This window comes from Epinephelus fuscoguttatus, linkage group LG14 (assembly GCF_011397635.1).
Source record: "Epinephelus fuscoguttatus linkage group LG14, E.fuscoguttatus.final_Chr_v1".
Lineage (NCBI taxonomy): Eukaryota > Metazoa > Chordata > Actinopteri > Perciformes > Serranidae > Epinephelus > Epinephelus fuscoguttatus.
This window is the reverse complement of record NC_064765.1, coordinates 22,859,275-22,882,894: the sequence shown is the minus strand read 5'-3', so window position 1 is coordinate 22,882,894 and position 23,620 is coordinate 22,859,275. Positions and strand designations below refer to the sequence as shown.

Sequence of the window (23,620 nt, the reverse complement as noted above, 5' to 3'; positions counted from 1 at the left end):
TGTAAACCGGAGCTCTAACAAAAATTTGACATGCACAAGCTTAAACAGACCTTCATCGGCTCACTGAGCTGTTCTTCTCCCTGCATCAGGCGAGTCATTCACTTTGAACGCTGCCGACTGCTGATGCTAACAGTAAAACTCTCCACCAGAGCCGAGCAGGATGCTGAAGGATACAGGCTGACTATGGTGTGGTTTCACACAACATTTGGACAAACGTCACAGCATGACACAGCAGTTTAACCACGAGACTCCGTGGATAGTCTTTCTGTCTCAGCCCTCGTATATAAACACTCAAACATGGTATCCATTTCCTCGCCAGCTTATTGAACTCTGCATATCTGAATTCTCTCTAATCCTTTCCCTCTGCTCGTTTCTCTCCTCCTCATCCCTGACTCAGGCTTCCAAGCCAACGCAGCAGATTACAAACTGATGTTTGGCTTGGGAAGCAGCATTGTGCCTCACGCTGGCAGCAGGAGTAAAATCTCTCCTCTTTGCTCAGTTAGACTATTATCATCACAGATGCTGAAGTCAGTGCAGGAGCCGCGAGCTGGTGATGAGATATACCTGAGTTTGAGTCAGAGAAGGAGAAAAAAGGGAAAGCTGTGGAGAGGAAAAAACCTAGCTCAGGTCCACTAATCTGCTCATTGCACCAGAAAAAACAGCTGAGGTATCTGTGTGTGTGTGTGTGTGTGTGTGTGTGAGAGAGAGGATGTCAGTGATACAAGGTGATACTGACAAAACAATTAAAATTGAAGTCAGAAGATCGATAACTTGCAATAAACCCTGATTCAATCCCGATAACTCTCATCACTGCCTGATAATATTTGATTAAATCAGCGTCTGATACATCCTTATGGATTGTTTTAAAGCATTATTATTTTGGTGGTGTCACAAACTATGCATTTTGGCTTTAATTGTGCATGTTCTCCCTGTGTCAGCGTGGGTTTTCTCCAGGTACTCCAGCTTCCTTCCACAGTCCAAAGACATGCAGGTTAATTGGTGACCCTAACTTGCCCGTAGGTGTGAATGTGAGCGTGAATGGTTGTCTGTCTCTATGTGTCAGCCCAGGGTGTACCCTGCCTCTTGCCCAGTGAAAGCTGTCACTTAAAAAAGCCTTCTGGATATGCTCAAAAAAGCACAACAGAGGGTTGCCAAAGTCAGTAGGGTCGGTCCTCTGGGGACCATTATGTCCTACACAAAAAAATCATGACAACCCATTCAACAGTAATACCAAATTTCAGTCTAGACCAAAGTGGTGCACTGACCGACACTGCCTTCCATGGCTTAAAACACTGGGCAGATAGAGGAGTGTATAACAAAGTTCCCCGCCAAGAATTAGACCAAGCCCGTTGGCATCCACTACTCACTTTTACCACCCTTTAAATCACTCTATCAGATCCCTCAACAAGTGCTTTGTCATGCTGAAATGTGACACTGAATCTATGTTATCTTATAAAACGCCATGACAGGAAACATCTTTACATCTAAACATGTTTTAAGGGGTTCAGGTCCTAATTCCCAGCCACACCGAAACCTAATCAACAACATAAACCTTTAGGCGGACAGCCCCCCGGAAAAGCTTTCTCTCCTGTCATCAAACGCTCACTTGGATCGAGATTCATGACCTGCCCGAGGGAATGGGAGAGAGATGGCTCCGTTTTGCCCGAGAGATGAACCATAAATAAAACGTGAACTTGCGTTGACTTTCAAACCTCTGCACCTTATCAACTGCCAGCCACTGTGAGATAAAAGGCTACCCCCAAGGACAACTTGCAATCATCATAAATAAAAGAGGAATGGTTTCAGAGCTGTTGTTGTCTTCATGACTGCGCCGACTGCAGCCTCGTTAAACATGCAGTTTTCCCCTGCCATGATACCTGCATGAGAGAGAGAGGTTCGACTTTTCCACTGTCAACAGCTTCATCTCAAAGGCCCAGAGCTGGTGGAATATTCATGAGCGATTATTAGCTGTGCTTTGCATGTTAATATAAAACCGAGCGTCTGATAATGGAAATCCTGGTGTTTAAAAGGTATTCCGTTAAAACAAGCCTCCTCTGATGAACTGTTAACAAGCCAATAAATCATGAGACGTGACATGAGATGATACATCACTGGAATACCTCTCGCTTGCGTTGTACAGAGAGGCGTGGGAGCATACTAAAAAGGCAACAGAGGGTAGACAAAATAATGTAAACACATTTCGACGAAGAGGATGTCAACTTTAAAACAAACAATTTTACACATCCAGCAGATACGGAGCAACGTTAACATTCATTTTAAAGTCTGGGTAAAGGGCCAGGCAGTTGCTGCACTGCTGCAGTAGTGTGTTTTGTGCTAACATGATCTGCATTTAGCTGCTGAACGAGAGTTTGTTGCTTTGCAGTGGCTCGTTCTTTGGCTCTGCCCATTTTTAATCATTCAAATTTGGCTGGCTTTATAATTCCTTACCTGACTTCCTTTGCTACCATTTTATGAAGGAGGACAGTCTGCATAACATAGGTCACATGATCACAGTCTCCTCATGATTATGTGGGAAATATGATGATAATAATACATTACTTTTCACTGGTAAAAGTACTGTATGAACAGTGGATGAGAACAACCTGTTCTGGCACAAATGTCTACTGTTCACTCTCCTTTTACTCTGTTTTGTTCTCTACCAATTTCTGAGGGGAACATCTCTCGCTTTCTCTTTAAGCTGCCAGGTTTCATTAAATTCACCGGCTTGTCTCTAACTTTGTCTGTCTGCAGTTTGGAGCTGGGCCGGCACTTCAGAGCTGAAGTGATTTTTCACTGGGTGTTTGTATTATTTGTCTCTCCCCTGTAGTTTTCCATCAACACACCAAGGACCACCTGTGATGGATTTTCAACTTTCTTTCCTGCAGCTCCCAGGTAAGATTGATTAACACTGAGGAAAGCCAAGTGTTGAAACGCGTCCGTTTGTGATACTGCTGTGCGTTATAAATACTGATATATATGATATTTGTGAGTGCTGACATTTGGATTTATTTAGTTTTGTGAATTTTGGGTCGGCACCCTGTGATGTTTTCAAACGGCGAGTTGAGCACGTCAATTCTTTTGTTTTCGCTCCCAGGTAAGCCCTGCAATAAACCCAGAGTCTGATTGATGGTTTAATAGTGTCTTATCAAACCAGAGTTGACAGCACATACATTTGCAAAATTACATAAGGGGTGTAATGAGGCCTCTCCAGCTTATCAGAGCCCTCATTCATTTACATCCACTACATGGCAGGCAGGAACACTGAACATTATAACCATATGTGATCTCATTTAAGACCCTGAACATTAATATGCTGCATAAACAGCCTTCACTCTTCTGGGAGGGCTTTCTACAAGACACTGATGCAGGGATTTGTGTAAGTAAGGTTGGCTTGTGATGTTGGACTGTAAGGCCTGGCTCCAATCCATCCTGAAAAGGTTAAACAAGGTTTACTTTGCTCACCGGGGCACTGTCACGCTGAAACACGAAATGGCATGTCCCAAATTTTTGACACAAATTGGAAGCACACTATTGTCTAAAACAGGGGTAGCCATCATGGTGCCCGCAGGTGGCTGATCGCCCGCAGGGAGCCGACAGTTTGCCCGCAGGGCATGCTCTAAAAATAACTGCTGTCAAACAAGCTGTCACTCGAATCTCCATGGTCTGATTTGACCAGCCGATTCTACAACTGTAGTGCTCCCACATACTGACATGATGTTAAATGCATTCAAACAACCCAGATCAGGCTGACGGGGAGGGCGACTGACAGACATGGCAAAGCTGGTGGAAAGATACACCTGTGACTATACGTCCAGTTTTCAAAATAAGGTGCTAACAAAGGATATATAAAAAATACATGTATTGAAATACGATTGCCTGGAGTATATTCAAAAGAAGTGTTAAACATGTCATGTGTGTCCTTTATAAAATAAAAAGAAAATACCAATAAATTGTGAGGGAAATGTCTTTGGTCGACACGGTGGTGTGGTGGTTAGCACTCTCGCCTCACAGCAAGAGGGTTGCCGGTTCGATCCCGGGCGTGGGAGCCCTTCTGTGTGGAGTTTGCATGTTCTCCCCGTGTCAGCGTGGGTTCTCTCCGGGCACTCTGGCTTCCTCCCACACTCCAAAGACATGCAGATTGGGGACTAGGTTAATTGATAACTCTAAATTGTCCATAGGTGTGAATGTGAGTGTGAGTGGTTGTCTGTCTCTATGTGTCAGCCCTGCGATAGTCTGGTGACCTGTCCAGGGTGTACCCTGCCTCTCGCCTGATGTCAGCTGGGATAGGCTCCAGCCCCCCCGCGACCCTCAAGAGGATGAAGCGGTTAGAAGATGAATGAAATGTCTTTATTCTTATTCTGCATGTCGTGCCTAACAATGCCCCTCAGCTGTTCTAAAATCACTGAAAATCACAGCCTCTCATGGCTTATTGCTTTTATAAATACTTCCTCATAGGGCTGGGCGATAAATCGATTTTATCGATTAATTCGAATTTGTAGTTTAGGCCGATTGTTTTAATGAAAATCGAGTTTATATTTAAAATCCGCCACCGCCGCTCCACGCTGGGCTCCCGTAGTTCAGAGTGGGCTCAACCCTCCCCCCCGCACGCTTGATACACAACATGGCAGCGAGCGCTGAAGAACTCTTTCTCAAGAAAGGGAACAAGTTCTTCAGCGCTTTTGTGTGCTCACTTGTGTCTGTGTGTGTGCGTGCGCATCAGGGCTGAACTCCGCCGTGCGCGACACAGAGAGCAGAGGAGGATTTTAGACGTGCACCGTGTAGGTACATAAATGACATGCCGTTGTGTAAATAAGATAAATAAGTGTTACCAACACCAAGCTGGCAGACCCCTGAACCGTAGTAAAGGGACCTCCGAAGACCATTAGCTCCTTTAGCTTGTGTTAGCTCGTTGTGGCAACAACACATAAACAACGGGACTTCGTCTGCGTTAAAGAACGGCACTTTATTTTCAGCACTGCAGGGATGATGCACAGCCTCTGTCATCAGTGTCTGACTTTTACATAGAGGGAAATAACTCAAAAACAGCATGCAGAACTGCGTAGGCTTCTTCGCTGCTTGATGTAAACATAGCACATGCCTCACTTTCTTCCTGGGGCGCATCCGTCTGACGTCACACACCACACCCGACCCGGCGCGCTAACATCTCATACCTCCTACATCAACTACACACTTGTCTCGCTCACCAGATATTTCTCAAGAAAAGAAAGGTCTGGCTGGGCCGACTCTCACTGTGAGAAAAAAACGCCCCGGCTGCTTGTACTTCTTTCAACCAATCACAATCATTCTGGGCAGTGCCACAGCAACGGTGCGCTTGCAAAAATATTGCCGGGGGAAAGAGGTTTTGGTGTAACACGCCCACAAAAATATCACCTACAGGACGCGAACCATGACAGAAAAATGGCTACATCCCCGCAAGATCAAACACCGCAAAAGTTAGTAAAGGACGTGTTGAAAACAGTTGAAAACTGCTACACAACCGGAGGTGGTAGGGCGGGACTTCAGCGGGTGGCTCGTTCCGCCCAATGAGAGGCTGATCTCTGCAGTGAACTTCCACCCACTCAAACTAACTACACACATACACAGCTCCACACACACAAGCCACACACATCAGGCTCAGCCTGTAACATAAGGCTATTTAGTTTGTTTAATAAAAGGACAAGGTATAGACCTGTTCTATAGGAAAGGTAACCTTAAATGACTTCTGTTGTGATCCAGTATGATGGTAGGGGAAACACTGCCATATGATAAGAAAGGGGTCCGGTAGAAAGCGATCACAGATGCAGTTGCCATGTATATTGCAAGAGATATGGTGCCCATATATAGGCTACCGTGGAAAAGCTGGGGTTTATTCACATGCTGAAAGTTTTGGACCCCAGGTATGTGCTACAGGCCGCAAATATATATTTTTTTAACTAGGAGGGGGAAAAAATCGATTTAAATCGTGAATTGAATTTGTTGTGAAAAAATCTGAGATTTTTTTTTAGGCCATATTGCCCAGCCCTACTTCCTCATAACCTCCTGACATGGAAACTTTTTTTTGATATACATTTTTAATCTCTCCTAGCTATTTGGGATCAGTAGGACCCAATAAGTATAAAAAACTTAACATCGTCCCAATGCCCTCAAAGGAGACAACAATAAAGTCCTAATGTCTTCATATCAGTACTTCCTAATTGACAGCCTCTTATCTTGTTACTGTTGCTAAACTTTGTTGCCTTATCAAACTACAAACATTATTAATCATGAATAAACAAGTTTCAACCTTTAAATGTGATCAGCTTTTGGACCTTGTCCACTTTTGTGTCAGGGTCGGCTGCAGACTGACTTGGCAGAGGTGGCTGCCATCTTGTTTTTACATGGATTAGTGTATTGTGCTCTTACTGCCACTAGATGGCACAAAAAATGTCCACAAACAAGGACAACAGGTCTAAGTTAAGAAGAATGAACTATAAGGTGAAGTAAATCCTAAATGTGATGTCCTCATTTGAGGACACAGGGTCTCAGGAAGATAATGATAGATCTAAGTTGAGGACAACTACATTAAGACACAATATCGAGCATTTTACTGTATCAGTTTAGAATTATTCCAACATAAAAGTCACATTCGTACTTTGAAATCACTACATGTCTGAATACTTGACATCTGTAAGACCAGTCAGGTGTTTACAGAAGTTTTCTTTTGAACAAAGGAGCTTAGGAACTTTAACTTTAAACTTTATTATTGTAAAAAATGTGACAAAAGTGACAAAAAGTCATTGTATGACTTTCAAATGTTTAAACACTTATTGTTGATTAACAGTGAAACTATTAAACTTGCTTGGCAATACATATATATGTTATGTTATGTTATGTTATTTGGTAAAACATTATCTATTATTACTGTGAAAAATCATTAACAGTAATGGGTGAACACAGACAGACAGTCCCCTAATAATATGTAATCTAAATCCATAATATTCAAGTAGCCCTCAAACAAGTAGCCTTCCATATTACTTTCTACCATTGAAGTAGCTCTCAGTCTCAAAGAGGTTGGTGACCCCTGGTCTAAAACATCACTGTAGCATCAACATTTATTTTCCCTAAACTGTAACTGAAAGGCCAAAACCATAAAACAGAGCCCCAGTTTGTAAACAGAAGTGTCCACAGACTTTAGGCCATATAGTTGTATCTACTCTGTAGTTTGCTGGGATATTTTAATAGGGATGCCATGTGTGAGTGCATCTTATTTTCAGCTCTACAGGAGCTACAGGCCTCTGCTGTGATGGTTTTAGTCAGAGGGTGGTGTTGGGGGGTGTGGATAGGCAACCCTTGTCAGACTCAGCCTGAGGGGAAGAGGGGGGCGGAGGTTTTTAGCACAATCTGCTCACCACCTGCTCAGTGGAGGAGGGAGGAGGCTTTACTCTCTCACACAACACACAAACACAGATCACCGAGGTGTGTCTGCTCATAGCGCACAGTTAATGCAGCATCCCCCGCCCACCCAGCCTCTCTCTGAAGGCTGACTGAGCTATAGCATGGCTGGAGTGATGACTGCACACAAGGGCCGTGCTCAACAAACCAAACACCTGCTTCCTGTCTGGCTGCACATGCTCAGTAGGCCCCCAGGGGAGCGCTGTGTGTCTGCCCTGCTGCTGCTGCTGCTGCTGTGTGGACTGGGCTGCTCCTCACTATAACCCATCTGACATCAGTGATGGCGTCAGTTCAACATGTGTGCCGGATGAACCTGACTGAGAACCCATCATAACCACAGAACCTGCACAGATCTGTGATTTCTCTGCAGACCTCTGTGCTTCTGGAAGATTCCACCCACAGCCTCTTCTGCTGCTGGAGCGGATCCTAAAAATGGGCCTGTGAGAAAACCTGAGTCTCAGAGTCAAAATTACTTTCACCCCCACATCTACAAAACAGAGCAAACACTGCTCATTTTAACAGACTGCTTCAGAGAAATCTCCTCTCTTTGTAGGCATCTTAACCATATCTTAAAGGAAGCTGTAGTTTCTCTATCCGTCAATTTGTATCTAAAGCTATTTATCACATTTACTTAAGGTAGCCTGAAGATTCAGTGACAAAGTAAAGGACAATACCAGTGTTTTTTTAATGTGTTAGCTTAAGATATGCACTTATATTACACTACACTTTATTCAAGTCAAGCCGGTTTATTGATGAGAAACTTCTGCATTTTTTAACGTGGGCCCCATTTTACATGTTTTTCTGTATAAACCACTAATGGGAACAATATTTTATGAAACTGGTCTAGTACTGAGAGAGACTGCAGCAGCCAGCAGCGATGAAACAGGCTGCAATCTAATCCTCACAGGCAATTGTGTACTGTCAATTTACGTCCATTAATCGTGCTTGTTTTTTCCCACTGACAGGCCACACTGTTATTATAAATGTCTGACAACATTATGGAAAAGATCACACAGAGAAATGAAACATGTTTCATTACCTTTCACTGTTTGTTAGTGTGAGTAACCAAGTCTCACTCAAAGAAAAGCCTGCTTCTGGAACCTAGCAGACTTTCAAAATTGTCAAAATCAGCCAAACACTTAGCCATGATTTTGAAAATCTTTTAGATAGCACAAAGCTATACTTTTACACTCCTATCTCAAACTCTCACTAACGTTTTCACCACTGTTTCTCCTCCAACAAGACATCTCCCGTAAGATTTCAGAACATGACTTCTCCTGAAGCGAGACTGACAATCTGAGCCTGTCAGTGGCAAAAACAAGTACTTTTAATAGATGTACATTGACAGAGAACAATTGCCCTTAAGGATTACATTGCAGCCTGTTTCGCCGCAGCAGCTGGAGCAGTCTCTCTCAATATTAGACCAATTTTAAAAACTGTTGTCTCCTTTGGGCACTTGCCCACAAAAACATAGGAAAATATGGTCCAGATGGAAAAAAACAAAGTTTCTCTTAATTAAATTTGTGGTTTGGACTTAAATTGTTGGCATTACTCTTGTATTTTTTTTTTTAAATCAGTGCTACGTTCCAATAAACTTGCACCTACCTTTAATGTGCGTTACTTTACTTCTTCATATTATACTTCTGCTATTCATATTCCAAAGAAGCTATTGATTTCCATTCATTTTGCAATGATATGGTAATGCATTGGTGGTAATGCAGTTGCCTGCAGGGCTGTTGGTGCTGTGATCAATAATTCTCAAACATCTCACATTTAAGAGACAGTTAATGAGCAGGCTTTACAATGTCAAATGCAAATGTCCAAATCAATACTTTTCTTTTCTGGACGTTCAAGTTGCTTACTGATGTCTTGTGTATTTTTTTATGAAAACACAGCTTATTAATATAAAGCCTGTTTTGTGAGAATATCAATTTTCAAGTCTCTGTAACCTCATTTTCATATTATCATAATATTAATGTCAGACAGTTGATGTTTGGAAGGTAGGAAATCATCCGTCAGCTATAATGTGAAGTGAGGCTGAAACTATCATTTTAATTAATGATTAATCTGCCACTAATGTTTTTAAATTTTCATCTAATCATATCATCCGTCAAATGGCACAAAATAATTAAAATGTCTGGAACAAGTTACCCCCAATACCGGGCGAGGTACTCAGTGTCCAAATTTGCTGAGTCATTGAGGTCTTCTTGAGTCGCTCTTAGTCTGGCCCCTCCTGTGGGACTACTTCGCCTTGGGAGACCCTACCAGGAGCCATTAGCCCCAGCCAACACAGCTCCCAGGATCACAAGGACATGCAAACCCCTCCACCATGTTAAGGTGGCGATTCTCAGAGGAGCCTGCTGCCCCCGTGACCTGGCTATGGGTAAGCAGATGAAAATGGATGGATGGATGGATGGACGTAATGACTTCTCAGAGCCCATGTTAACATGTTTGAACAGAGCAAGTGATCGCTTAAAAATGGTTGCTGATCCATTTCCTGTCGTTAGACTCATCAATTAATTGACTTACTGTTTCAGCTCTAACGGGAAAAATATGTTATTTGTAGTTAAAATTAAAAAAAAAAAATTAAAAAAAAAGAGCAAAACCACCAGCGTGGTCACTTAAAAGTGATGGAGCATCTGGGTCACAGCCAGCTAGACAACAAAGTCTGCTCATACCACAACATCTGATGTACCTATAGGACATCTGCTACTACAAAGAGAGGTCCTGCAGGTACATCAGGGAATACACTCCGACAGTGCACGTACAGCAGGTGGAATAAAATGTGTGACAAGTGAGAGGATAAGATCATCTGTGGCTGTGAATATCTAATGCTGCTTCCTGATGCTACAATAAGCTCATGGCAGCAGCGTGCTCTTTGCTGGCGAGTATCTGTGTATGATACAACAGACACGATGCTGCATGCATCAGTATCACTGTGATGGACCCCTGTGGGATCGCAGGGAAAGTTCACAGCAGGAATCTCAAATAGCAGGGAGCCTACTCTTCTCAGAAGACAAAAAGAACAAAGCCCAGCCTGTGGTACATAACCGTGGTAGTTAGATGGCAGGTGGAATACAAATGGAGGTTTCACAGTATCACCAGCCGCCGTTTCGTTCTAATATGCTGTTTGTGTTCGATTTTCCGTCAAGAGGCTCTCACCAAAGTGTTTCCTGACATATTTATTCATACCCAGCAGCCCCGTGACATGTGGCTGGGGAGATGAGTCACAGAAATACATCTCATTTACTGTATGATGCAATCTTTGATGTATTGCACACACACATACACCTGCACCACACATCTCACTGCCACCACCACCATCATCATCATCACTACCAGAGAGGGCAGGCAGAGAGTACAAAGGAAGATGTCTGTCTGGTGTTACACAGCAGAGTGAGTGCAATCTGTGGGTTGTTGCTCTCAGAATCTCAGTCTGGGCTCAAGCGTAGAGCTAACTCTCATTCATCACTGTATTAATAGCAACAATATACAGTATCCCCCTGTGAGACTAGGGATCAAATTGATCTTGCAATATAAAATTACACATGCCATGATAGAAGAATTTATCAGGTTTGCCAGCCCCTATGTAGCACATGTATATTAACACTGCTAACTCAAAGGACACTAAAATCAATAATTCCCAGAAGAAAGAGCACTTTGTTTTTGGGCCTACCCTCAGTCCCGAGATGTACAAATAACCCTCTTATGTTCTGAACAAAAACAGTTTTGACAATTGCCAACATCACTTTTACCCAACCTGTAGCCACACTATCAGCACAACATCTATCTGTGTGGACCATACCATTATCACAGTTCATGCTGTTTTCACAGACTATACTGTCACTTAACATGTTTGTAAATGCTTCAGTTTTCTTCCCAATACCAAAATTATGGATCTTTCTTTTCTTATATCAATTGCTTGCACACAGCATGCCAGAAATGAAAACCTAATGTTCAAAACGCTAAATATAAAGCATGAACTTCGGAAGCAAGAGCAGCTCAAAAGCTATACTGAAACAGCCAAAGGGCATTTTTGAATGAACAGATCACTGCAACACTGCGATTGCATGAACATGACTATGACATAACATGACCTGTTTGTGATGCTTATTCTAGTTATGATTACATTCCATTTAGGATATGGTATTTACATGAGCACAGAGAAACTGTGTTATTAATATTCCCCATATACATCTTTAAGAGTACTCCAGCTAACACATTCAGGTTTCTCACATGCTCAAACACATAAACAGAACACTCCAAAAACTAGGGTTGAGCTGAATACTTGGATGAAACAAGTATCTGCTACAGATAATGTACTTTTTATGAGCCTCATATGAGTAAAATGTGTCATTATCTGATAAAGGAACATCCGCATTTGGGTAGCTATGTTTAATCCATTACTCTTGTGATAAGTAGTGATCTGAAGCTCATTTCTGAGGCTGTTCTCTAAGTACTTTTCTCATGGGTAATAGATATCGCAACTTCTGATCAGTCCATATAAATTTCAGGCTTGAAATAACAACTTCAGATAAGGCCCAAATCACTTTCAATTTAAACTCAACCCATGTCTACCATCAACTTCGCCCATCTTAGTACAGTTACAAATAAATTAGTTGGTTTAACAGATACAGACACAGATAATGGTGTACTTGCTCATCTCTACCAAAAACCCAATCATAAACAGACAGTTTATGTTCATGTAAACTCACTCATTCAGCTGATTTACTGTAAATAGACGGCTGATTCCAATCTCAGTCACAGACATAACCAGATGTTTAAGTTCTTTCAGTTACAGACATATACAGTAAAAAGGGGACTTGTCTGATTAATTTTGTTTCGTGTGGATACAGAACAACACGGAGCAACAGGGAGAGAAAAAACATGTCTGGACAAGTGAGCGGACGAGTTGGGTTTTTTTTTTTATGTATTTGTGCATTCTATTTTTGCATGCATTTCTACATGTGGAACCAAAGGCCACATTTTCTAATCACTGGCAGCAATTTCATTTTGCTAATAAGCTTTTACTGCAGCAATTTTCTCTTCTACTGTAACAGGGTACATTCAAAAAAGTAAATGACTGAAATGAAAAAGTATAGAGTGGTATACAGTAAAAGAAAACAGACTTATACATTTTTTTTGTAACGCCATCATCTGTTACTTTGTAAGTTGTGTTATGATTGACTATGTTGCTCTTGCACAGAAAACATTCTATGTTGGAAAGCATGATTTGATATTGAGGCAGATTGGCCATGTTATGATAGAGTTAGTTCATGCAGGCAGAGGTGGGTTTTTTTGCATATCAAAATGTAGAGTTGGTATTCAATGAATAAGAGTGGGTTTGGGGCAGAAAATGAACTTAGGGGTGTTACTGTGTTAAGAGTTTAGAAAAAGTATAAGTAAGAACTTGTTAGCAATTGTGGTAAACTGTTAGTTAGAGATTAAATGTAACAAAAATCAGGTTTTAGGGAAGACCAAAAAAAAAGTGTCCTTGAATATGAGATATCACTGTGTTTGTACGAAGCACAGTTTCCATATCACTTAGGTCTCCACATATTTGTACAAAAGTATTTTACTGCAAAAGTGGTTCAGTTGAAAGATGTTTTGACACATTCCTAAATAGAAGACGTGCAAAGCAAAGTCAGGCTGAACGGGAGATAATAGACCTGAACTCATCTAACTTCGTAATGCAAGCTCTGAATGATTCTGAGGAAATACAATACTACAAACGCATGAGCGTCGATATCAGATATGAAAGTCTATGATGAATGACTCATTTGTTTTAGGCAGCTTTGGCTGAGACTGTCCCAGAAACACCAATCAGGGTTTTCTGGAATGACTGTGCTGAATCCAGCAACAGGCCTTTATGATGTGTAGCCTAACTGTAGCAGGTGGTCAGTCGTCTAAGATGTGTTTTAAGCTAAATAAAATTATATTTATTTTACTTAATTAATGTCACTTCCTTGAAATAATATTGACACACCATCTTCAACCAAGCTCGATATGGTCTCTGTATAGACTATACTAGTCATGTGATTGATTCAGCTGCCTGGCAGAGGGTTGTAACCAAGCTCCACTGATTTTAAATCTTTTTCAAACTATGTCAAGAATCAAGTCACACTTAAACCTCCTACTGTTTTGATGTCACACGTTACTGACAGGGGACATTACTCATCTGTACAGTGTTTCCATGTGACGCAGAGCAGATAATGTGATTTTGATGCTTCACAACAGCAGAATAAAGCCGCCACCACCCTCCGCTGGTCTACTGTCTGATGATTGTGTGCAGCTGGAGCTGTCCACCTGCTCAAGGTGCTGAAACAAACAGACTAAAACAAACACCACGGATCCATGGACAGAGGCGTACGCATGATTCTCCCAAACATGCAACTTTCTGTCATCCGCATGTTCAGCAGCTGTTTGATGCTGTACAAGTACATAATATCCAGCTCATTACTACAAGATCTCTTTTCAATCTCAGCTTAGAGTCTCCTGAAATATTAATATCTGTGTGATACTCGAAGATGACCAGCATTCATTTGTTCTCTATACTTGCTGTTCACTCTTACTTCCAAAGATCAGATTTTAAAGTGAAGGCACACCGAAAATCTTTAGATTATCAAACACTTAATATAACTTTATTGAGGTCATGGATCAGGGGTACTCAACCTGCTTTCCCAGGGGCAACTTTTGCAAATGACAGGAGGCCAGGGACCAGTTTCTAGGATTTGTGGACCTTGTGGGCTGAGCCAGGACCTCTTTCTGGAATTTTAGGGGTTCTCCTCTGGCAAGTTTTGACAATTAAGCTCCATTCTGATGCTTTTTATGCACTTTGGCACCTTATTTACATCCCAAAAAAGGCATTAAAACATGAAAAAATAATATATATAAGCTACAGGCTGATTAAACCAGTCAAAAAGGAGTCACACCTGAGTCCACCGCACTTTCAATAAAAAACTTACATTTAATATTAAGAGCCTGCCTTCCTGCTCCTTATGTGATCAAAGGGGACCTGGTGGCAGCAGAGCAGCAGCACAAGTATTTCGGCACTGTCTTAGACGACAATTTGAATATTTATGTGAACACTGACAGCATCTGTAAGAAGGCAAGCTGAGGAGTTTTGATGTAGATAGGACTATCAAGAAAATGGTCTATTCTGCTTTTATCGAGTCTGTTCTTTCTTTTAACATTGTCTGCTGGTTTGGTAATCTCAGCCTTAAAAACAAGAACAAGTTGGAAAAAATGGTCAAGTTGTGCTGCAAGATCACATCACACAGAGCATCTATATAAAGAGAAGGTCACCTCTAAAGCTCGGTCTATTGTCTCAGACTCTCAACACCCTCTCCATGTTTCCGATGCTCCATGTTTTGCCTCCCTAAATGCAGCACTAAGCATTACAGATCCTCCTTTGTCCCATCTAATGTCCATGATTTACCCCTGATACTGTCTATTTTGTTTTACTTTTGACTACTGTCTGTATCTCAAACTGCCCCTTGGGGACATTAAAGGTTACCTTACCATACCTTATTATGCAGAAGTTTATCTGCACAACCAGATATATATTTGATAATGTATATACATATAAAACACTCACTACCTGTTTGATTAAAAGATTTTGCTACAAAAAAGTTTGTGATCTTGATCCTGTCAGTTCCAATAGATTCAACCAGTTTGACCAGTTTTCAAAGCCTGTTATTGTTGTGAATAAGGATTTTCCCTGAAAAACTTTGCAAATTTCTAAGAAATCTTTTCAGAAGCAAAACATCTCTATTCATTAAATATTCATAAATGACAGCTTGGAAAAACGACAGAGCTCCTCTCTTATTGATGAACAACACAAATTGCCACCACCACTGTAATTTATCCTCGGATGTGATGATCTGTGTATGTACTGACCTCAGCTGACATATCACTAATGTAACAGGGCTCTCTTTGTCTTAAGTAAACACAAACAGTAACACCTTTCTCCACATGAAATTCTCCTTTGTGCATACTCACTCTCACCATATGGCGCGACATATTCTCCAGCATGCTGCCATGCAAATGCTATGCATGAGCGACCCATTAAAATGTCAAAAACCCATTAGAAATCTGGCATTTTAAAGGCCACTTCCCTTCATCACAGTCAGGTCCAAATGGCAAGAGTTGTAAATAGCACACTGTTGAGTCTGCTTTAAAAATCAGACAAATGCAAGTACAAGATTCACCCTGAAAATGTGTGTATGTTCAGGAATATGAATGGCAATGCAATCATGGGAAAATGAACTCAGCATATGAACAACTATGACCTCAGTTTACCTCAGGAGTGTTTTCGAAAAAAGCTATTTTAGGAGGCAACAGAGGCTGTCAGAGAGTGTTAAACATGCTGGATATGTAATTAGCATGGATTCAACAGGTCAAACTACATGTTCACGTGACCAATAAAGGCTTTGTCTCTGTGTACATCCAACAGAACAACAGGCTGTACAGCAGAGAGAAAATAATGGTCACAGCATGGCTGGACACCCAAATATTTATTATTGTTATTATTATTATTATTATTATTACAATGAGATCTCCTAGGGCGCTGATTGAATAGATCCCACTCAGCTGACTCCATGAGGAACAATAGGTGTTAGTGAGCAGATCTGTTTTGGGTGTAATAGTCTGACACGTTGCCAGAAACATCCTCATCCCGACCAACCAAACACAACACTGCACCATGATGCAGGCAGCTTTTACACATCTATAGCCTATTCCCCCTACTTCTTAAATCAGATTTATATAAGAAAAGGCGGTTCATTCTTCAATAACCAGACAATTTTCGGCGACTCTGTATTACCCAGCTCACTGCAGCACTCACAACAGTCTGCACACCCACCTTCCTCCAGCTCTGTAACTTGATGAAAACGATTGCGCCATAAATAGCGCATTAAACCCTCCAGTCCACGTTTAGATCACAGTACGGATACATGACTTTAAAAGAAAAAAAATCACATCGCTCACCTCAGAAAGCTTCCTGATCGCTGGCGTCTGCTGATGATGGGGCTGCTGCTGTGTTTTTTTCCTCCAACACCAAGAAACAAGAGAAACTCCCACCTACTCAGGGGCCGTCTGACAATTAAACACCTGAAGGCTGCTAAGGGAGCGTCAAGTAATGCTGACACTCCCATATGTTGTTTTCTACTCTAATTTAATTATCATTATATAATTATCTTTAATATAATTATTTTACTACAGAAAATATCATTACATTTCTAAAGCCTAATGATACCAGCAGTGTTTAAGACCATGCTTCAACTCAAGGTAAGCAAAGTGTGGATTTATTCCGCCTGCTGAGTATTAGCAAAATATAATAAATCTATAACACTAATGTGACAGCACTCTAGACTAAAAGGTGAAACAATTGAGGATGCAATGCCACCTACTGGAAAACTGTCTTTCATGCATTGTCCCAAACTTCTGCAGTCTGATCAGCCCAGACAGACTAAACAAAGATATTTTAAAAACTACACAACAGTATTTAAATGAGTTCAAATAAGCCAGCCACAAAAGCTGCTCACGCATTATAACATGGATAATAATATTAACATAATAACCAAGAATATAACATGCATAGAGATCTTTATGTGCAAAATTTAAAGTAGAATATATTCATTTAAAGTAATTCAAGAGTGTGTTGACCAGGTTTCTGTCGTAAAAGACTTGTTTTGTTTTTTTTTTTTATCTCAGTGACACTTCCTGTTAAAATAATGTTTATTATTTATTTATTTAATTGGATGGTAAATAGATTGTGGATAGCTGTATATTAGTTGTAAATAAATTTGGGAATTTGTTGAAATGATATATGAATTAAAAGTTAAAAACACTGTTTTGGTCTTGTCTTGTTTTTTAAACATATTTTTATTGGTTTTTAAACAAAACATAAACTGCTATACAACATTTTATAAGAAAAAGAAAAGAAGGGCATACATATGCACAAGTACACATATATATGCACAGAGCCTTCAAAAGAACAGGCAGTTGAAGAAGATGAAGGGCTTATCAGGGTCCATCCGATTGGCTACAAGATGTAAAATAAATAAATAAATAAATAAATGAATAAATAAATTAAATATGACTTACTTCAGATGGAGTTATCAAGAAAGTAGGGGTTTAGAGTCTGGTTTCTATAAATTCCAAGAATGGATTCCAAATTCTCCTTAATTTATCAGAAGAGGCATTTAATGTGAGTCTTTGTTTCTCAAGCTTGAGACATCTTTGTTTGTTTTTTAGTATGTTAATTTTTTTTTTTTGTCTCGAAATAAAGTCATTAATTCACTCATTCAATGTAATAAAATAAATAAATAGAATTACAAATAATGCTATTAATAGGCTACTTACATAGGTGACACTTTTACATGTGATTAAATATTTAGAAAGTGATTCTATATAAAAGTATTTTTTTTAAAGCCAAAAGCCAAATGCTGTGACAGAAAAAGAGAAACGTTTTTCTTAAATTATTTATTTTCACACAAATAATTTTATTATCCAAAAAAGGGGGGAAAAAAGAAGTCAGATGACAGAAACGGCTGCAAAAATACACAAACCGTAAAATAAAAATGTCCTAATCTGAATAAAGTGCAAAAACAGAACATGCATTTCCAGAATTTTTGATTAAAGGTTTTGCAGAGAAACATTGTTATTTTACATGTTTTCCTAAATTATTACGCTCAAACACCATCCATAAAGTGATGGCACTAAAAGTTCAGCATAGAAACACTGTTATTATTCTTTAGTTTATCTGGATGTGGTCTGAATATCCAACAAAATAAAAGGCAGGAAAACTAAAGAATAAAACAGAATAAAATCAGACGCATCCAGACCAACAGGCGGCGGTAGACAAAGAGCACACACCCCCCTGCTGAAAAAAGGACGTCGATGAGGCTCAAGCCAACAGCACCTTCTGTGTGTCTGAATGACCGTGCCGAGCTGTGAGCCGAGGCTCCTTGGTGCTGAAAGGACAGCTCCCCCGCTCTCTGACATCTGCAGGTAGGCAGCCTGGACTCCAGCTGAATGATACGTTTCATTGCGTCGTCATGGAAATCAAATGATTGACGCCATCATCTGTTTTCTGGAGACAACGGAAAACACGGAGGAGAGGAAACTGCGATAGTCCTTGATTTGTGCTGTGTGTGCTTTGTGTCATCTAGGGCATCCATCGGCCTACAGTAGGGCTTTCCATCGTTTTCATATATGAGCATAAAGACCCAGATTTAGGTTGTGTCTGTGGGAGCTCCTTCCTCCCTTCTTTCAGTGCTGTGATTGTGATGTGCACATCTGTTAGTGCTGTAGGTTAGGAGATCACAGAGAAAAGGGTGAGATATTCTTGGTATTCTCAGTGGCCCCTCAGAGTCCCTAGACCCTACTGTGCAGAGAAATGAGTTTTTCTCAGCAGCAGACTTAAATTCTCTTTATTAAATGAGCAGCCGGTTTGTATCTATCTGACCTAATAGAAAGTGTGCTACTTTCTCTGAGATGCTTCATATAAATAGTCTCTGTTATCTGCCAATTTCCATCAGAACTAAAGTAATCTGCTTTAGTAAGAGAAGAAGATACAGTAAAGTGTATTGCAATATAAATAACATGTTGAAATATGTGGCTTGTTAAGAATTATATATACATAGGAGGATGATGAGGAGTTAAAGGTCCAGTGTGTAGGATTAAAGGGGCATCTATTGGCAGAAATTGAATACGATATTCGTAGTTAGATTGTCATTAGTGTATAATCACCTGATAATCATTGTGTTTTCGTAACCTTAGAATGAGGCCCTTACATCTACAAAGAGAGCAGGACCTCTTCCACAGAGCCCGCCATGTTGCACTGTCATGTTTTTACAATTGCACCAATAAAGGATGCATTTCTACCACTATTTATTTACACTATACTTACAGTATCATAATAACAATAACAATATATCTGTCTACTTCAGCCTCTGAAAAGTGGTAAGATAGTATTGCAGCTTCCAAATAGAAATAGCCGCCCACAGACACCACAATGGGAGATATGATGAACTCACTGTCTTTGGTTTAGTTTTACTGACTAAATGTGTTTGATGATTTCAGGGTGTTTTGGTTGGTTTTAGAGTTGACAGATTTGCAGGATGTATGGAGAGTTGCTAGTAGCTATGAACTTATGACTATTGTGTCCAAAGAAAACAAACATTCCCCAAATAAACAGGGCTTTACAAAACCAAAGTTCAAAACAGCGGGGTATTAAACGACTTCATCAAACAATAAAAACTAAGATGAACCAAAAACACGGCAGTTGAAGACCATAACCCTGTGGCGTCTTCCACGCTCCACCCTTAATTTAGCACACCTGTCTGTAATTACAGATTCCTGAAATGCCAGATCAGGTGGTGCATTACAGTGACTCAAAAAATAATAGGAAACTAGGACTTGCTAGTAATGGGTCTAACAGATAGGAATCAGCCGAGTCCACAGCAGGCCGTTTGTGCCCCCCCACACACCTGTCTTGCGGGATAATCTTCAGAATATTACATGTAAATTATGTTCCCATCTCATCTTTTTAAGTCTGTGGTGTTTGTAAGAGCAAAAGTCTATATTCAACTTCAAGCTGTCTTTGATCGCATTTGGGAGGAGTATTTGTAAGTTATTACTTGGTCGTATATGCCGTACTTAGACGTTGCTAAGACACTCAGCAAGGACATCCAACTGACAGCCAGGTAACATTGGTGATGTGGGTACAACTTTGATGAACCATAATGGGACATCTTGACTGGATGTCCAAACAATGATCATTGCTGAGGAGGGGTATTCAGTTGATTGCAATCTGCAACATCACCGCTAGATGGCACTAAATACTATACACTGCTTTAATTGGCTGGTGGAGCACGTTTTTCTTTACTTAGACAAGACAGGATATATTTTATTAACCTATTAATATTTTAAATGTCAAACTGCTGTGACACAGTAACTCCTCTGAGCCTCTTGCAGTTGTCAAAAAGTTTAACAAACATTTTCCTTTCTGTGTCTTCACTCTCACACAGACATGTTCACCCGGATGTTAAAGCTGAGGCTCCTTAATGCTGTAGCACCTGCCTACTTCTTCATGGCTACAGCGGCCACCTTCGTTTTGCACTTCTGCTTTTTCATCCCAACAATCTTCCCAAACCCGGACACATCACTGAGGGGGTCTACAACTCTTCACACAGTCGTTTTCCTTTTCTTGATGTTCAATGCACTGGGAAATTACATAATGACTATTAAGTATCCTGCTGAGAGCACCAATGAGACTGTGGTTCCGGTGTGTTCGGCGCACTGCTCGGACAAAGTGGACGCACACTACCTCCTGAACGGTCGCCACTTCTGCAAATTGTGCAAGAAAGTAATTCTCAAGAGGGATCACCACTGCTTTTTTACCGGAAACTGCATCGGCAACAAGAACATGCGCTACTTCATCATGTTCTGCATTTACACGTCGTGCACCTGTTTGTACTCCCTGGTTCTTGGTGTGGCCTTTCTAACAGTGGAGTACTCCATCTCCTTTGAGAACCCACTGACCTTCCTGACTCTTCTCCCTCTCTCCACTGGTTACTTCTTCATGGGTGAGTTGTTTAATAATTCTAATTAAGGCTGATAATTCAAGATACATGTTGACTTCCTGATTATTACATTTTCCTTTTTAATCCTTCCCCCCAGGAACAATCTCAGGCTTGCAGTTATTCCTGGTGCTGATGCTCTATGTGTGGCTGGGCATCGGCCTGGTCTGCGCAGGCTTCTGTTGCCAGCAGGTGCTGCTGGTGGCCCGGGGACAGACCTGGTGTCAGATGCAGAGGGGGCAGCTCGTGGAGAACCGCACGCCCTGGAGAAACAACCTTAAGGATGTGTTTGGTACCCGCTGGATCCTTGGCCTTATCCTGCCTGTGCAGACTGCACAGTCGTGCTCTGAAGACACAGATGCGAATAATAAGCAAGACTGAGTTATAACGTGTCATATCAATAGCTCCTTATAGGTCACACAAGCTGAACAAGTTGTAGAGAATGCTTTCTTGGGATCCATGTGGTGATTGATTTCATATTAAATGGATGCTTTATGACCTTTAAAGGAGCAGTATGTAGGATTTAGCGCCATCTAGCAGTGAGGTTGAAAATTGCAACCAGCCGAATACCCCTCACCTCAGTCCTTCCTGTACAAGGTTGCCTGATATCAGACAGAACTGTCAGCTTGTTACAGTCCTTTTCCATCTTCAGTCTGACATTGCCTCCACTCTGACAAATTTCCGTGGGAGAGGGGGATTTGATTTTACCTAATCAATCACTAGACACCAATGTATCCGCCTGAATCTGAATCATTTTAAAAGCCAAAATACATGGAGCACGGATGCAGAGTGACACATCTTCAGCATGCCCACAGCAGCGTGTCCATTTTGAAATTAATTAATCAGATCGATGCATCCTGTAGTTAAAACAACCCAGTTAATAATTTAGTACCAGTTAAATAGCATATGCATATATATACATATATATATATATAACGTTATCACTGCATTATCACTTGGTAAAACTTACTACACACACAGTCTGGCATGTAACCACATGCTTCAGAGAAAGATTCTGTGTAGCAAGTAAAGATCCCTGCTCTGCCCCCGCGCATGTAACACGTTGTGTCAGTGCCCAATGTATTTTGGCTGTAATTCCACACTGATGCGTAGCCATGCCAACATAGTGGGTTTGCCGGGTTGTGTAACAAACTACAATGTTGGGCAATATTGAGAGGGCATGTCGACTTTTGTCACCTCGATAGCAGCAGTCTGTCTTGTCCATATCTGTCATCATTATCATTACTCCTGATTGGTTCCAGTTCACAGCTTGACAACTGTGCTAGTCCTGACCATGGCGCTGATTGACTAGTCCCCCGGTGCATCTGCTGGAATCTGCTGTATTGTGACAGCAAAATGCCAGAATCTGTCAACTCACTGACATGGGCTGATTCAAAGGTATGGACCCAGGCAATTTCCTATTGTGTAGGTGAACCTGTTGTGCATTGGTCTACAGGTGCATTCATACCACCAAATCCAAGCGGCCACCTCAGTGTAAAGATGCGAAAGTCTCTTTCCAGAGCCACAGTGTCTTGGTTTGTCTGCTCTGGGCTACTGTAGAAACCTTGTGGTGTAACATGATCGGCTCTGTAGAAGAGGACCCGCTCACTACTGTATGCACAGATGAAGGGCTCACTCTAAGCTAACATGAACACAATGATTTTTAGTTTCAGGTGACCATACACTAAAGAGATGATGACTATGGATAATATCTGTCAATAGATCCCCCTAAATCCTACACACTGGTCCTTTAGAGAGGTTCATGAAATAGTTAGCTGTTAGCACACATTCCTTTAAGGACAGGAGCCATATATTAGTGTGAACTTTTGAATAAGTGCATAGTGTAAGTGTATCCTTTAAGTAAATAGCTTGACAAGGCAATATTAAGACTAATAAGTTGGTCATATGGGACATCCAGCAGTTTTACATGCACTACTACATGTTTGCATCTAATATATAAAGATGGCTTTGCATAATGCATGCATTCACAGCTTCGCTTCCTTTTATCTCGCTACTGATTTGAACGCCTGCGCCACGCGGTGCTCTGAGATTACCATTAGAAGTGTGTTGTTCTCGCACGCTTCCTTGTAGGATGCTACGTGACATTCAGGAAACTTACAGTAGTTTTCACAATAATTTTCTTTGACGTTAAGGGCTAGCAGACAAGGAAACTACAGTATGTGTCTACAGCGTAAACTGCCGGGCTCGACACCATTGTTCTGACAAAAAACTGTTACATGGGGAGCCTGATTTCTACTCAAATGAATGTGACTCAGACAGTACAGTATTATGGGGGGAACGTGAAGATGACAACTGTATTATTATCCAGGGTATTGTTCACAATGTGCCATAAACACATCTTTTATGCTTACAGACGACCCCAAAGATGATGTACTCACTACAATGCTAACGATAGGGCCCTCTGTACAGTAATAGTAAGGACTTTTCACTGTTATGCTGCTGCTACAGCTACGTACATACTCAACATCATGTCAGAGATGTTTTGGATTTCAATAAATATACTTTTTAGAGCTATTTTGTCTATTCCTGTTACACCAATAAAAGTATTCAAATCACAAGAAGCCATTCTTTGTTTGTTTTTT

At 40.9% G+C, this 23,620-nt stretch overlaps 2 protein-coding genes across 2 annotated transcripts in view; one reads left to right on the top strand and one right to left on the bottom strand.

Annotated features, from left to right (window-relative positions):
- Positions 1-16,491, bottom strand: part of tmem63c (transmembrane protein 63C) — a 44,319-nt gene extending 27,828 nt beyond the window's left edge. The window contains exon 1 of the mRNA XM_049596995.1: positions 16,420-16,491. The gene's annotated coding sequence lies outside the window, so the exon portion shown is untranslated. The remainder of the gene's footprint in view (positions 1-16,419) is intronic.
- Positions 16,492-18,240: 1,749 nt separating this feature from the next.
- zdhhc22 (zinc finger DHHC-type palmitoyltransferase 22) lies at positions 18,241-23,576 on the top strand. Its single transcript, XM_049596938.1, has 3 exons — positions 18,241-18,444; positions 20,466-21,023; positions 21,118-23,576. Exons 2-3 carry the CDS (start codon positions 20,468-20,470, stop codon positions 21,396-21,398), a joined length of 837 nt encoding a protein of 278 aa, XP_049452895.1. The 5' UTR covers positions 18,241-18,444; positions 20,466-20,467; the 3' UTR covers positions 21,399-23,576.
- The last annotated feature ends 44 nt before the right edge of the window (positions 23,577-23,620 follow it).

Bases quoted from the DNA above. Each gene is read 5' to 3' on its own strand.
- zdhhc22 (XM_049596938.1), top strand. From the start codon at position 20,468: ATGTTCACCCGGATGTTAAAGCTGAGGCTCCTTAATGCTGTAGCACCT. The intron at 21,024-21,117 runs GTGAGTTGTTTA...CCTTCCCCCCAG, and splicing joins CACTGGTTACTTCTTCATGG to GAACAATCTCAGGCTTGCAG.